Source organism: Branchiostoma belcheri, unplaced genomic scaffold (genome assembly GCF_001625305.1).
Source record: "Branchiostoma belcheri isolate BF01 breed outbred unplaced genomic scaffold, Haploidv18h27 scaffold6, whole genome shotgun sequence".
In the NCBI taxonomy this organism is placed as follows: Eukaryota; Metazoa; Chordata; class Leptocardii; order Amphioxiformes; family Branchiostomatidae; genus Branchiostoma; species Branchiostoma belcheri.
Window position 1 is genome coordinate 5,940,547 of NW_017804242.1, and position 17,248 is coordinate 5,957,794.

Sequence of the window (17,248 nt, forward strand, 5' to 3'; positions counted from 1 at the left end):
GGATTTCGGGCTGCGTGTAATTTTTTAGATAACGCGGGTTGCGGCCGGACATGTACGCGCATGTTGTTTTCACCAAGCACTGCTCGCTTATGACGTATGCGGCACGGTGTTTAACGCCCGGTACTTTATGATGGTAAGATAAGGTGGCCGGTCCGGCGTTTGCTCAGCAAACAAACAAAAAACACCTCCACTTACGTGATGCCCTGTGTTCAGGCTACAAGAACAAAGTGTAAGATTTTACCCACTAGTACTAGTAGTAAGAAGGGGAACCCATTATAAAAGCTTGGTGAAGCCTCTGTCACACATTCAGAACCTTCCCCTCCACCACCAACCAACTAATGTCGGCTGAAGTTCGGAGTACCTCTCAATACGGATTGAATCAAATTTGAGTTAAAGTTTGAGTCAAGTTTGACTCCCGACCACAGCCGACCTACTCCCGAACACCAGCCAACCACTTGCCAACCATGATCCAACCTTCTGTCGAGTGAACATTTCCACTATACCGAATGTTTAAAAGAATTTTGAAACATTCGGTTGGCGCAGCCGAACAGTAGCCAACCTAGGTCACCGAACACCAGCCAACCACAACCGAACTTGCTCCCGACCTACACGTACTTCCAACCATGGTCGGGGGCAGTTCGGCAGTGCTCGGGAAGCTATCCTATTCGACTACGTGTGAAAGGGGCTTGAAAGAAGTACCTGTTGTACGGATTCGAAGCACGAGGGCTGTACATGTAGAGAGAAGAGATTGTCAACAGGAAGCACGGTGTTTTCAAACATATGACGCCACAGGACTTAAAAACCTTTGAACAATACGTGTCATTGCAGACGTTTCAGAATCATGATTCATACAATCATACCATAGAAACATATACTCCCGCTGTATGTATGCAGCACTTGGCGTCACCGATATATATTAAATCTGCTGTAAGTATTGTGAGACAAAACATGAAGCCTTGGTCAAATAACTACGAGTGTTGAGACTTCGCAGTCGCACTTGTATAAGATTCTTAACATCGCGACCCTTGCACGTTGCACTTAGGGTCTCACATCCAAGCTATTAAGTAGAAATGAAATGCCAGTTTTCAATAACTCGTACTCACGTTGCTATCTGCCCTGTGCTACCGATCGGTACATAAATTTTAACTCGCCGGTGGGATAGACCCTTGGCACCGGGCCAACAGCCGGCTAGGGCCCGGTGGGGACTGCCTTGTTTTGGTACAAGGCTGGCAATAACACACCAAGGGTTTTGTCAATATTCCCACATGCACTTGAAGAAGTAACCGTGAGCTGTGAGCGAGCGTGCACTTGGAAAAAAAACTTTCAAAAGCGACGACCGGTAAGCAAAATTCCTTTGCATGGAGACGCAGTCAAGAAAAGACCGTACGACATTTTGTACCCAGTTCACAACACCACAGTCACGGTATGTAGTGTAGAAAAATATTCCCAGCAACTGCTACAGCGCTCGCTCTAATTTGATATTGGCGATGCTGTTTTGAAAACAAGAAATATTGCCGTGTCACTTAGATCATCGTCTTACTGGGTTTCGTTTTCCCATAAATCATTTTACCCGATGGCTGTAATCTAAAGAGCATCGAATGCCGAATATGTCGATCCTTACGTGTGCGACGTGCGGTACACACGAACACCAATGGTGAACCTCGTTGCAGCCCTGCTTTTCTAAACTCCGATGTAAGGTCTTTCCTGGATCATGTGGAAACAATACGGAGCGCCTACACGTTGCCAGGTCGTGCCCTCACATTCGTTTCTTTTAAGAAAATGTCTAGGCAAACGTGACTTAGGAAGAATAGGGCATATGTAACAGTTACAACGAACTACTGTCGTAGTAAACAATGCGCTTTTTTTTGGCTGTTGACGCAAAATATCAGGTTTCATATATACCATTTTATTTTTGATAGTTTTTCAAACCTCAACATATGGATACTAGTATACGTGATGTACAATTGGAAATTGGAACATAACTCTTGAAGAATAGGGCACATGTAACAGTTACAACGAACCACTGTCGTAGTAAACAATGCGCTTTTTTTGGCTGTTGACGCAAAATATCAGGTTTCATATATACAATTTTATTTTTGATATTTTTTCAAACCTCAACATCTGGATATGCACAATGTGCAATATAATTGGAAATGGGAACATAACTCTTAAAGAATAGGGCACATGTAACAGTTACCACTGTCGTAGTAAACAATGCGTTTTTGGCTGTTGACGCAAAGTATCAGGTTTCATATATACCATTTTATACATACAGGAAAGTTTTCAAACCTCAACATCTGGATATGCGCAATGTGCAGTTGGGAATTGGAACATAACAGTCGGTAACCTCTTTGTCTCGACTACTGACAAATGTTAGGTCAAATTCAAGGTGACAACAGGTTGGACTAAATGCTTGCGTACACAACAAAAGCTACCAGTTAGCAAAAATACAAGCCAGGTTTGCGCTGTGGGCTTATTATTGGCCACGAAAAATGCTGTCATAAGCAAATCTCTCCCTTTGCATCAATCGTCAAAACGACCAGTTTTTTTAACGTGCTAAATTTACACTTACTGTTGAGGGAAAATAACATTAAAAAGATTAAAAACGACGTTTTTTAACGTGCTAAATGTCTTACACACATTGTTGTTTAGGGAAAATAACATTTAAAGGATTTTAAAAACGACCACAGTTCTTTTAACGTGCTAAATGTTTTACACACATTGTTGTTGAGGAAAAATAACATTGAAAATATTTAAAAAAAAAACGACCACAGTTTATCTTAACGTGCTAAACGTTTTACACACATTGTTGTTGAGGGAAAATAACATTTAAAAGGTTTTTAAAAAACGACCACATTTTTTAACGTGCTAAATGCTTTACACACATTGTTGAGGGAAAATAACATTAAAAAGATTTAAAAACCACAGTTTTTTTAACGTGCTAAATGTTTTTACACACATTGTTGTTGAGGGGAAATAACATTAAAAAGATTTTTAAAAAACGACAGATTTTTTAACGTCCTAAATGTTTTACACACTTTGTTGTTGAGAGAAAATAACATTAAACTAAAAGATTTTTAAAAACGACCACAGTTTTTTTGACGTGCTAAATGTTTAAAAGATTTTTTTAGCAAATTGACCACAGTTTTTTAACGTGCTAAATGTTTTACGCACATTGTTGTTGAGGAAAAAATAAGATTATCGTCTATTTCTGGTACCAATTCATCACGAAGGAATTTTCGACACCGTAAACGAAGTTCATTACCTGTGGTATAACGCCGTTAATGAACACAAAGAACCCCGCACACGCCGACCGTCCAAGCGGCGCCAGGTAGCAGACGGAAAAATGCTCTAACCATGCTTCGCAGTCGCTTCTTAAATGCTCCTTCACACGTCCAACGTCACAGGAAGCCAAGGACTGACTAAATCTCTAAGATTTCCAGCGAGTTTAAGGCCAATCCACCTCGCCTACAAGTTTAAGAATCGTCTTCCGTTGAAACCACCTGTTTCGCCGGCAACTTAGCCCCCCTCGACGTGTCAAAGTCCCGGCTAGCTCTCACATCCGATCCGATGGTAGCAAACACAAATTTACCATCTCTGATATACAGCTTTAAAAAAAACGTGAAAACACGAACTCAAAACAGAACCAGACTTCCTTTCCTTGCATCAAGGATGTGGTGAAGGTACAAGACTCCTTCGAGACTTAAGTTCGAAATCTTAGACGATATCTTCGCCTTGGAGTAGTAAAACATGAAGCGTAGGACGTCAGAAAAAGGCAAAGGGCGATTTCTATGGTCACGTTTGCCGAGGATTATTGTAGTCGCGTGTGTGAACTTCACTGGTGCTTAGGTGTGGATCACTTTAATACCGGGGATAACGCCAACACATTTCCGGCCTAACACGTTAAAAGTCAACGCAGGGCAAGAACACAGAAAACCAAATTCAAAAAGAATGAGAAGAAAATAAATAAACGGAATATTGCCATTTTGTGAGAAAATTTAGATTTTATAGCAAAGAGAGATGAATTGTATGCGTTTGTACGAAACATATTTCCCTATTTCATACACTTGAACGCGTTTCCGGCCTAACACGTTAAAAGTCAACGCAGGGCAAGAACACAGAAAACCAAATTCAAAAAAAAAAATGAAGAAAAGGGAAAACAACGGAAGCAAATATTGCCATTTTGTGACAATTCATATTCCTAATGCAGCTAGACAAGCCTTCAATCGAAAAACTGTTCTTTTATCTCTTAACTGAAAAACGAGAAGTTGAATTTTTTATCGAGTTTTCTTTTGTATTTTGTAACTGTACCTGTTCATTATGTTCTATTGTGGCTTGTACTTAACCTAGTATATTGTAGAAATGTACAATAAAGGTCGTCATTCAATTAATATTTTAGATCCAATTGCTAGTTATTACAAATGATCGTGGAAGGCCCAAAAAATATGATTTTTCTCCCTGTTTTTTTCTTTCTTTCTGAATTGTTTTAAATGTAAACTGTGACCATATAGGTGCATACTTTTTAAAAAGTTTTTAAAAATCTATACGTAAGAGGAAGACTAAACGTGTGCATTTTTAGTTTTACCAAAAGTCATGCTTATCTATTATTCTACGCATTCAAATCAGCACCATGGTTGTTTTGAGAGTGTTCTTTAGCTTGTCATTACTCCATAATGTGTCATCATTTTCTTACCGTTTTGTTTTGCATGATTACAGTTATTTTTCTGACGTACTAACGCCATAATTAGTGTGTTCAAGTTGCTGTTGAGATCATGTAATTTCTTCCTGCGTCCTTTCTGTGGTGCATTTTCTACGTACAAAGTTGAAAAGAACTATCATTAGGCCATGTTGATTTGATTATATGGATGACATCCGCGCGCTCACGAATTTTCGGCCGTTTCCAAAAAAAAGTTTTCAACCATACTGTAAATCGTACAAATACAGTTGCAAAATGAGCAAATATATACCGTAAGGTGCAACAAAAAATACACCAAAGAAGACACCAGCAAAAAAATGAAGGAAGAAAGCCCGAAAAAATGACTCAAAACACGTCAAAAACCATCCGTAACCTAAACCTCTTCTTGGAAGAGAAGTATGTGTTTAACAACAGCTCTAATTTAGTTAGTAAACTTTCCTAGCGGGGATTTGGCTTATTTTTGGCGTGTTTTTAGGCTTTTTTTATCGTGGTTTCTTTTTTGCACTGAAATTCTTTGATACGTTGGGTTAGTGTAAAAAAAATCAGTTCAAAAAAGGAAACCCCAGCGTAAAAAATACGCGTAGACAAAACCCAAACCTCTGCTTGGAGAGTACAACAACATACAGCTCTAGTTGTGTGCCCGGTGCTTATATATGGCACCCTGCCAACCGTGTGTGTATTTGCATATCGCCTACGTACGTACAACCCTGGCATGGGTTCAGCGGGGGTAGTCACTGATTTACCACGACAGGATTGTTGTTATCGAGTGAACAAACGCCCGGGTATACATTAAATCCGCCGAGAGAATATCTCCATCCAAGCCCTGCGTTGTGTGGGAGCGAATTGTTCGTGTTTTTTTTTTCTTCACAAACAACATGTATACTACTCTATTAACAAAACGCTAGCATTAGTACTAAGTACACTACGGGATATATAATCTCATGTCTAGGCGAGCGCCCTATGCCCTACTTGTCGATGCCATTGTTTCTCAGGACGTCACACGTTTTGCGACATTGCTAGACGCTCCCTGAAACACTGAGATACAAACTACTGATGACCTAATTTGTAGCGAGCCGCTTCGATAATGATTTGCCAGACAGCGAAGCAACCTGAGTGTAAAGATATCTCTGGGAGATACGGAAAATGGAGCGATGCACACGCCACAGGTAGGCGGGCTCAGGTCGCGACACCCACCGTAACTATCCAGACGTCTGCGCCTAGTTTCTAGGGACACTTCTATTCAGCGGGTTGTTCCGCCCCAGCCAAACAACCATCTGCTAACGACAAGAACGCCTGCGGAGCCCGTGCTCCATTTTTTTTTCTGGCTACACACCCCCTCGTAAAATAAAAATGATAAAAAAGGTCCCAGTATTTGTGTTGGGCAATGTGCAACAAGCAAAAACAAACCTTTGTGCGAGCTAGGGAATGCAGTTTGAACTATGTACAACACAATTTGCTCCTACAGCATCTAAAAGTATTGTACAGCCAATGCGCTGGTGTATTATTATGTTGAGAATATACGGATTGAAAGCAACGTTATGCTATGCATTTTCTACGGAATATAAAGGAATTCTTCGCGGTCAACTTCTTAGATAAACTGTTAAAAGGGGGTGTGGGATATTGATATAACTTGTCCTGGTGATTACATAGTACGCTAACCGTTTGTTCAAGACACATTTTCGCTGTGACTTGAAAATCAACAAAAACATATTTCCAAGAAGGAAAGGTTGTTGTTGTCCATTTGACACACTGCGACTGAAAATTGTAACCACTGGATACAATTAAATTACGAATGCAACTGCGGCAAAACAGCATGTACTGTACACTGCAAAGAAACTTTTGAAATCACGTCTAAATTTTTTTCGTAAAGTTTGAAAACTAGCATCATTCTTGTCGTATGTTGGGATTCAAGCCAAGTCTGGCGCGCAGCATATAAAAAATGCAACCACGACAGAAAAAATCCTCCCAATCTTATAATCCTACAACCTGTCTTAAGGTAAGGAAGAAAGACGGGGGGAGGGGGAACTTGAAGAGAACTCACTTGAGTCGCACTCGTAGTAAGACATTGGGCTGGTCGGGTAAGGCTGGAACCTGTAAGCGCACTCTCGACTGTAGGTTATGCTGGGTGCCATGACAGCGATTCAGCACATGTGGGGACGTTGGCACGCCGTCGAAACGTGGAGTCGGGGTCGATGTGTAGCTGGTGCCGGTCCAAGGCAGCCCGTGGGACGGTCAAAGCCGGGTACAACTCTCGGTACGGTGTGACCGTGGGCTGGCGACGCAGTCTTACCGATATATCGGTTGAATTAAACGTCACTGGTAGAGAGATTCTTGCACAGGTAGACAGCACCACAGGTGTGGAACGCAGGTGCTCTGGTTCTCAGGCGGCAAACAAGGCGTACATACACCGCTTGCTGATACTAGCTCGCAGAGTTTGAGATCCACACGATGCGTACAGCGCGGAGTCTGGGAGCCGGTGTGATGAAATGAGGGCACGGGGCAGTTATAAACAAACCGGCCGGGCTGTCCCATGTGTGAGGCCGCCCAGGATTTGCGCCTGCGCGGTGAGGGCGGCTGCACAGGTCGTGCGTGCGGAGACTCGGTGATCGCCAGGCCCGCCCACAGACCCCGTTCTACAGCCGGGGCCTGACGTCACACAACAACCCCATACCCGGGCCACGGTTTACGAACCGTCTCGCGCACAAAGAACTCACGTGTAGAAAAAGACTCACAGCTTGGAGCCACTCGTGTGTATTTTAAGCCTACGGCTGTATACTGGATCGCCATTCCTTCAAACATACGCTACATGTACCATATATATGACTCATACAATACACAGCATGATACATGAAGAACTTTATTGCACGACAATTATACGTGGTACAATATACGTATGGCAAAAAGTACAAAGTACTAAAGTACTACGGCAAGAAAAGGTATAAAACTAATATTTAACAGTTTTCCTGGAGTACAAGAAGGGTGAACTAGTCACACCGATCGTTTATTAATAATAAAAATAGCTTTCTCGGAACCTCCCTATGATTATTTACGGCGCCACAACGTGATGATATTCATAATTCATACAATAACTCAAGATTATATAACATAAACGTGCGATGTATGATCTCAGCGCAGTTTGAATGCGCTTATCGTTAAGACGGGATGACCTACATTCATGGACCTTGCGAAGGCATTGACCTGAGAGGCTTTAGGAGGGGGGGGGGCGTAGCGCTGGCTGCGAATCGCCTTTTCTTAAGAATCCGTCCCTGCTCTTCGAGTATACGTTACTTTAAAAAAAAAAGATTGTTTATTTACTACGTTTTTTCTTAGTGGGGTTTTCTATTCTAATCTTTTCTGTTGATCAATAACAACAACCCCCGAACCTTGGCCCCACAAATAGGTAAATATACCCCCGAGCGTCTAACAATAGCGGCACGTCCAAAGATGTGTCCTGTGTCCTGTATATACCCCCGTCCTCATTTTTCCCGCTCCCGCCCTTGTCCCGACATAACCCGACCTAAATATTTGGACCATACCATCGAGATACAATTAGTGCGCGGACGTAGGAAGCTCTTCCTGCGTTTTAGTGGGCGAAGTGGCGCACTCAATATTACGTCTATACGAAAAGAAACCTACAGTGGGTGTCACTGGAAGACAGATTAAAAATGTCCAGACTATACATGATGTACAAAATGAACTAATAAACTGGTGGACGTCCCAACTACTAAGTACCTAATACCAGCCCAGAAGAGAACAAGAAATAGCCATGCCTTCAAGTACCAGAGTTATCAACCAAGGATTGAGGTGTTCAAGAATTCATTCTTTTCTAGGACTATCGCAGAGTGGAACTCGCTGTCACTGAGTACAGTCGGGGCATTGTCATTAGATAGCTTTACACAATGTCTAGAGTTAGATTTTTAAGGGTTAGGTGTAACAGGTCGATCGGTGTAATGTAGCCAGCTGCCGCCGCGCCACGTGCCTGCGAAGCTGGTGTGTTACGCCAAAGGCGGCTATACAGATACAGATGTCTTCCATGGTTTACATAAAAAGAAGTCAAACCCTTCAGACATAGTTCTATACATAGCTATAGTTTTAGACAATTACCTCTTGGTATCATATAGACTTTGAAGTTATTTTGTACCCTGTTTCAATGTTCTTTTATCTTTGCTATTTGCAATTTAATAATAGCCTTTGGGCAATAAACTTATCACTAATATTCGTCCTATCGGTGGTGCACGCACTGATTCAGCACACATCAATATGGACAAGAAATATACCTTTATGATATGAATAACATGAAATTCATAAAGTGACGGCGCAGTTAAGAATCAGCATTCATAAATTGAATATAGAAACACTTAAACAGGCACATATATTTTCAATGCAGTTCCTGGTCAAAGTTTTTGCGCATTTTGTCCAAAATTTATCGTTCTTTTCTGTTATCAGTCCATTGACTGTGAAGAGAATTTTCTTTTATACAAAAATAAATGAGCCACCGTAATATTACCGACAATATCGCCCGTGTCATTGTAATTTCACCCCCTAGCGATGGGTCACGGAATGACACGCATTTCTTTATGATCGTTTGTATGATACCATAGATGAATAATTAAATATGCAACATTGATGTAAAGGAGAAGGGTATGATATTAAGAATACTATGTCAGTACAGCACTGATATAACTGCCACATATGAATTATTATGATTAAGGGATAAAACTATATAATGTTTGTAAAGTGAGTTAGTTATGAATGTCCGTTAGCTGGCCTAGCTTCTAGGCTACATAATGTTGCAATTTCATAGTAGGAGGGATTTATACAGCATATATGTGAATGTATTTGAGTAAGAATTAACAAAGCAGTCCATATGCGAAGGTAAACATTACGCATTTGCTTTGCAAATGTTAACTTTCTAGTTTTCATTTGATTTAAAATATCGCTCAGATATGACTCCTATGAAACCTGTTACGACGTTCCATACGTTTTCAAATTGATAACTCGACACTTTATTGCTTAATCTTATGGTTGCTTTGTTCTATTGTCTTCCCTGTTTTTTTTTTCTTTCGCAGCTGCGAAAAACAAACAAGCGGGATAGAACTAGTTTTTACACCACGACCACATACAGCTAGAAAGCTATAAATTACCAGTGTTGTCAACTAAAGTAGTCTGCACAAAGAGTTGACACCAAATGTAGTGACAAAAGCGTCATCTTGCGGCAGCATATATATAACACTTCACACCATTGTTGTACAATTAGAACTAGAGCTTGTTTAGCTCGTATGTAAACGTTTCCTTTTGCAATCATATGGATGGATTTCTTACATATTAATCTTCAACCAAGATGCATTTCCTTTCGTAGAATAAAATAATATGAACAGAATCTTATGATTTAGATGAAATATATGATCATGACGGTCCATCTTGGCGATTTTGTTCGGAAGTAGGTCGAGGCGTGCCTGGCAGTTAAACTTGACTCAAATTTAACTCAAACTCGATTTGATTCGTATAGAAAGATAGGCATAGCCTGAATTTAGTCAGACTGCTTCCGAACTTTAGCCAACCTCAGTTTTTTATTCCAACATTTCATGACTAGACATGGTGACGGCACACTCAAGTTATATCAACTTATTTTATACCGTCGCCAACACAGAGTACAAATACAGGACAGGACAATACTCATTTTCACCAGAGCGAAGTGAGGAAAGTCGTGTAAAGTGCCTTTTTTTTTTCAAGGGGCACAAGATCGGTGGCATGTCAGGACTCGAACCCGGGACCTCTGGGTTCCCAGTCGAAGGTTCTGAATGTGTGACAGGCTGGCCTTAAGTGAACGAGACTTGTGGTATCTCTTCAGTTTAGTGGAGGTTAATTTCACCACGTGTGAGGCACCAGGACTGGTGGATACGTACCGGGCACACCTCAAAGGAAAATGCGCTGCCGGCTTCGCAGCAGAGCGCCTTAAATATTGCAGAAGGCAATCATCTTTAGTAACAAACATTGGAGATACCACCGTTTCCAGCAGTGCACCGCTTTTTGATCTATAGACATGTATTTGTCATGAAAGTTCATCTGTGTTGGTAGTAATCATAGTAAAACGTTCAACTTTGTTCAAACATGTATTTGTATTTTTCATTTGTCTCACATAACAGATAAACCGATATAGGGTCGTGTGGCGTAGCGGCAGAGTGCTTGACTCATAACCAAGAGGTCCCGGGTTTGACTTCTGACATGCCACCGATTTTGTTTATTTGTTTATTATTTGTTTATTATATGCACGTATATAAAAAACTACATAATCAAATAATAACAATCAAAGAATATGCGGGGTAGGCCAGAAACCTAGGTTTTTGAAAGGGCCTACCCCAAACAAAGGTAACATATTTGAATTAAACATCAAAATTAAACAATGAAATAATTGATTAATTAAACAAAATCAAGATACGTGCCCTTGGGAAAGGCACTCTACACGACTTTCCTCACATCTCCACAAGTGGTAAATCTCTTAGAATTCATGTCCTTCATGTGTCATTGCTTATACGTGTGATGAATCCATTCCATGGATGCAGCTTATAACTGAAGGCAACCTTCACTCGGTTTGTGTGCAAATTGTAACGTTAAAAATTGAACATTTTGTGTCTGGCCGATTCGAACTACCGCTGAATTTGCATGGCTAAAGTGTGAGGCAAACTTGCATCGGTATGTGTTCAAAATGTAACGTTAAAATCATACATTTTTTTGCCGATTAGAACTTTTGCTGGTTACACCAGAATGCCTCGGTATATGTGCAAAATGTAACGTTAAAATTATACATTTTTGGCCGTTTCGAACTATTGCTGGTTACACCATGCAAGAATATAGCCATTAAACTTGCCTCGGTATATGTGCAAAATGTAACGTTAAAATTTTTACATTTTTGGCCGATTCTGACTATCACTGGTTACACCAAAATATATCCATTAAAAGTAGTTTCCTTTGATAAAGCTTGAATATTTTAAACGTTTTGAAACATTCGGCTGGCACAACCGAACAGTAGCCGACCTCACAGAACACCAGCCAACCCGTGCTCCCGACCGACTCCCAACCATGTTTGGGGGTGGGGCAGTGTTCGTGAGGCCCTATGTGTGACAGGGCCTTTGCAAAACACAAAGTTGACTAACAAGTTAAACTAGTGGACGTTGGCACTTTCGTAGTATTGCCTAAAGGCAGGCACTCCCTGGTTGTTTTTCACAGACTTCAACCGCATAGTGACCCCTCCCCTCACACTTTACATAAGGTTACAATTTACGTAACTTCACAAATCAATTCATAACTATTGAGCATCAACTATATGTTTGTATGCATGGGATATGCGCTTATACATTTTGTGTATCAAAAACGAATAATTCTCAGAGATTACGTGCAATATATTGAGTGACATCTTGTAACATTCCTGCGTAATTGTTTTCGTACAATGGCACGCTTCGGGCATGCATGACCACTGCTGTAACATACAACTGGATATAAAAACATATATTTATTTTCAATCATAAAACAACCATAGAACTTAACCCTTTTAGCGACTAGTGTTCAGTTGCAGTTGTAATGTTACGTTGGCTTGGTATTTTACGTAATAACGGATTGTTTAAAATGTGTATAATTTGAAACATATGGACAGATGGTCATCCTACGCGCATGTATGTTTTGGGTGCAATAGGTCGACCTCTTGGGGATAGCCAAATATTGTAGGCAAGTGTCCACAGGATATATGCAAGGGATAACCTTTGTAGGCGTCGTAGATGATTTCTTCTTCTGTTGTGTATGTGTCGTAGGCCGTCGTACGACGTAGATACGCCGTACGTACGATTTTCAACCGTCGAAAACTGATCTAAGACAGCCTTTTTCGTAACAAGACGGCTGAATATTGCAGGACACAATTACGACTATTCCCATAATAAAATCCCTCGGTTTGCGATCGTATGACTATCGTACGACGTTTTTTTGCGATCGTACGACTATCGCACGACGCATGTGACCATAACATATGTCAGAGTAGAGATCTTAATAATTAATCGGAGACTTTGTCAACAGAAACTCCGATTGGAGTCTCTGCCGGTAGAGATCCCGATCATTCAAGGTCTAAATTTCTCTTAAACGGCAGTCAAAATTCTTCAACTTTGACTGATGTTACTATAGATCAATGGATTTTCATAACTTGAAATTTAGGATTTGTAAATGGGAGACCCTAACTCATTAACATCATCCTGATTGGAGTCTCTAAATTTGTCATTACTGTAACCTAAATGAGATTGAAGGCGAGAGTCATTTTATAGTGTGGACTGTACTCTATATAATAATGATAGATTCTCTTCAATTGTATACAAGATTATTTCCCTAGTTTTAGATTTTTAGATAGAAAAGAAAAATTCACATTCCTAATGAAATTCGATAATCCTCGTACTATAAGCTCCATATGTTCTTACATTTACAACTGTCTTAAGAAGCGAGAAGAAGCAGAACCTGTACATATGTAGTTTTACTATAGATATATTTTAGTCTACCATCGCTATTTGCCGTGACCTGTACTTAGTTCGCAATGAGCAAAAATGTACAATAAATGTCTTTCTTCTTCTAATAAAGATCGGGATCTCTACCGCTACGATTCTACCGGATCGGAGTCTCTACCCTGACAAATATATATATACGCCAGGGTCGATAGGGCAGAACATCGCTACGTGTCATCACTAGCGACATATTGTCGGGATTGAAATTCCCACTAGTTTGTACCATGTTTAGACAAGGCAAAGCGATCCTCCCGAAATATTTACGTACGTGTACTATGTGCAGAAATATTACACTGCGGTAGCCTCCTTCGCAGACTTTTTGAAGCGGCGTTTCTTTTAGGAGGTACCGCTGATACGCATTTTTTTTACATTGGCTAATTTCACCGCTAAGGTTCTATTTTATCTTCTAACTAATCATACAGCCACCTAGCCTCTACCAGGCTTCGGGAGGCGGCTGGAAAGTGTATGTAGAAATTGGCTAAACAGAGCGATAACATGCCGGGGGAGTTGGTCCGCTAGAGAGTACAGTTTGCCAACTCCCCTGGCATATTATCTCTCTATTTGGCCAATTTCTACTCTTTCCAACCGCCTCCCGAAGCCTGGTAGAGGCTAGTCATTCATTCTATTTCGACAGCTTCTATCCCTGTGACAAGGCCCTCCCTCAGAATAGAAATCACGGCTCTAGCCGATCGTAAAGAAACAAGTGCATAGCCTCTCTAGAAGTCTGCACAGGAGGCTAACACTACTGCAAAGTATCCCTACTCTACATGAGGACTCATGCTGTATCAAGTAGCGGACATACCGAAACTCAATGTGGGTATCACAACGACAATTTCGTGAGAACGCCCTCAAAAAACATCATCCCAAAAGTGTAAGGTTTTATTTATCTTAAATAGCGATATTTCGACTGGCGCCGGGTTTGATGCTATTCGTAGTGTTGCCCACAACCCGAAACGCGTTCAAGTTGCTGATGAGTGTATATTGGATATTCAATCGCCCTTGTTTAAGTGCACAGCGTTGGTGTTAGATTTAACGCCACCATTTGTTTCTAAAAAGTATGTTCTGAAAACTGAGCAAAGGTTACGAGTATCGGAACTAGTTTGGTGCTATAATTTATCGTCCATTCGTGGCTTTGTATTCGCCTTAGGTCAGTAATGCGTGAGTTCACATACTAGTATATGTTCGTCTTCCTTTTAGGTAGAGTAGCCATATATATACTATCCTTAACCCGGATTATATTGTCATATATATCCATATTGTCATATATATCCATATATATATAACCATCTTTGATACTCCATATTTATTTTGATACAATCGTCCAGTTATGTAATGTGAAATTTCGTTCTATTATTGATTGCATACTAGGAAAATGAAATATGTGTGTTTGAAAACCTTACGTATTTAAGAATGTACAGGGTTTTGGGGGAGACTGAATATGCTTGTAAAGTGAACTGTTGCAAATTCCGAAGTAGGGTTGTGCATTTTTGTATATTTTCCATAAATTGGTGTTTTCTGGTGTTATAAAAGATGTACTTTTGAAAACAACATTATGATGAATCGGGCATATTTCATATGATATTTCATATGTCGTGCATTGGAAAAACGCGAATCCAGTATGAATTCTGGGATCATTTTCCAGAACGTGAAAGTCGAAAACCGAACGAAATTCCGTATTTTACTTGTAAACGTGCCTTTCCAAGTAGGACCAGCGTAGTAAAAACTAGTGCCAGTGGTAGAAATACTTTTTTCAGTGTTCTGCAATATTGCAGAATGTCAAAATTTTGTTCTGCAATTCGGAAATACTTTTTGCAAATACACACTTAAAAGTCCGGATCTAAACCCATGGTACATACAAAATTGCATGTTAGCAAATATTTTACATGCAATTTGAAAAATTGTTAAGTCAGCACAAAAGCTCTTAAACACCAGTTAACCCCTAGCCTGATTTTTCCAGTCTGCAAAATTGCAGGTTGCTTAATTTTTCTTCTGCAATATTGAAAATGTCTCTGCAAAATGCTGACTGCAGATGGGTATTTCTAACACTGACTAGTCCAAGGTTCAGCGTTTTGATGCGTTTTTATCTTGCTTGTTTTTTTTTGTACTATATGTTTTACGCTAACCAATTGGTTGATATATTGGATACTGTCTTTCCCGATTTGATACTTTATTGCATCCACCAAAACATCTGCTTGGAAATTAGTTAACAAGCATTACAAAACTAGTTCAAGGCTGTTGACAAGATGTTTCGAAAACAACAACATGGATGCTTTAGGGTGGCGTCAAGCTAACAGTAAACATTGATACCCCCCGCTGGGTAACTAACATCGCTTGTTATGTGCTGAGACAAATTCACTGGCTGACTTGACCCAAAGAAAGGGACAAGCGGTAATTATCTGCCAAAAACTGAATGTGGACCAAAACAGGCATGTTCCTCTAGTTCTATTGGCTGTAGAATTGTAACAGTCTTGCAGCTTGCCATTTTCTATAGCTACGAACGTCTAGCTATAGTTGTAAGCAAACAAACAACCATCCTAGTTCTATACAGGTTGCTACGCTTCTGCTATGAAATAACAACAAAAAACATCGACCGATCCAAAAGCACGAATACACTCCTCTTCTTATAACCTTCCCTCAGACACGATTAGATTACGAATAAGGGCTTCCTCAAACGATGCAGATCATATTTTGTGATCATAATTTCATTCTCCAATACGACTGGGTCAAATGCACGGGCTGACTTGACCTAAAGAACGGGACAAATCGTAAATTTTCAAACAGACATGTTCCTCTTGTTCCATTAAATATTGTCACTAGAACTGCAACAGTCTTGCAGCTTGCCATTTTCTATAGCTACAAACGTCTAGCTATAGTTGTAAGCGAACAACCATCCTAGTTCTGAACAGGTTGCTACGCTTCTGCTATGAAACAAAACATTGCACGAACACACTCCTCTTCTTATAACCTTCCCTCAGACACGATTAGATTACAAATAAGGGCTTCCTCAAACGATGCAGATGATATTTTGTGATCATAATTTCATTCTCCAATACGACTGGGTCAAATGCACCGGCTGACTTGACCTAAAGAAAGGGACAAACCGTAAATTTTCAAACAGACATGTTCCTCTTATCCCATTAAATATTGTCACTAGAACTGCAACAGTCTTGCAGCTTGCCATTTTCTATAGCTACAAACGTCTAGTTATAGTTGTAAGCAAACAACCATCCTAGTTCTGAACAGGTTGCTATGCTTCTGCTATGAAAAAATAAACATAGCATGAACACACTCCTCTTCTTATAACCTTCACTCAGACACAATTAGATTACGAATAAGGGCTTCCTCAAACGATGCAGATCATATTTTGTGATCATAATTTCATTCTCCAATACGACTGGGTCAAATGCACGGGCTGACTTGACCTAAAGAACGGGACAAATCGTAAATTTTCAAACAGAGATGTTCCTCTTATCCCATTAAATATTGGCAGTAGAACTGCAACAGTCTTGCAGCTTGCCATTTTCTATAGCTACAAACGTCTAGCTATAGTTGTAAGCAAACAACCATGCTAGTTCTGAACAGGTTGCTACGCTTCTGCTATGAAACAAAACATTGCACGAACACACTCCTCTTCTTATAACCTTCCCTCAGACACAATGAGATTACGAATAAGGGCTTCCTCAAACGCTGTAGATCATATTTTGTGATCATAATTTCATTCTCTGATGCGACTGGGTCAAATGCACGGGCTGACTTGACTTAAAGGACGGGACAAATCGTAAATTTTCAGCCAAAAACTGACTGTAGGACAAAACAGGCATGTTCCTCTTGTACTAATGATAGTAGAACTGCAACAGTCTTGCAGCTTGTCATTTTCTATAGCTACAAACGTCTAGCTATAGTTGTAAGCAAACAAACATCGTAGTTCTGAACAGGTTGCTATGCTTCTGCTATGAATGAAAAAAAAACATCGACGGCATGAACACACTCTTCTTCTTATAACCTCCCTCAGACA

General features: G+C 40.2%; 1 protein-coding gene across 4 annotated transcripts in view; it reads right to left on the reverse strand.

Moving 5' to 3' along the window:
- LOC109482600 (nuclear receptor subfamily 5 group A member 2-like) overlaps positions 1–17,248 on the reverse strand; it is a 118,735-nt gene that overhangs the window by 12,815 nt on the left and 88,672 nt on the right. The window contains exon 1 of one of the 4 annotated variants that reach the window (XM_019785388.1): positions 6,738–7,264. The exons of 2 other annotated variants lie outside the window; for them this stretch is intronic. In XM_019785388.1, coding sequence (XP_019640947.1) covers positions 6,738–6,828 — 91 coding nt within the window. In that variant the 5' untranslated portion in view covers positions 6,829–7,264. Of the gene's footprint in view, positions 1–1,103; positions 1,183–6,737; positions 7,265–17,248 lie in introns of those variants that run through there. One more of the 4 variants, XM_019785389.1, reaches the window with a different exon arrangement.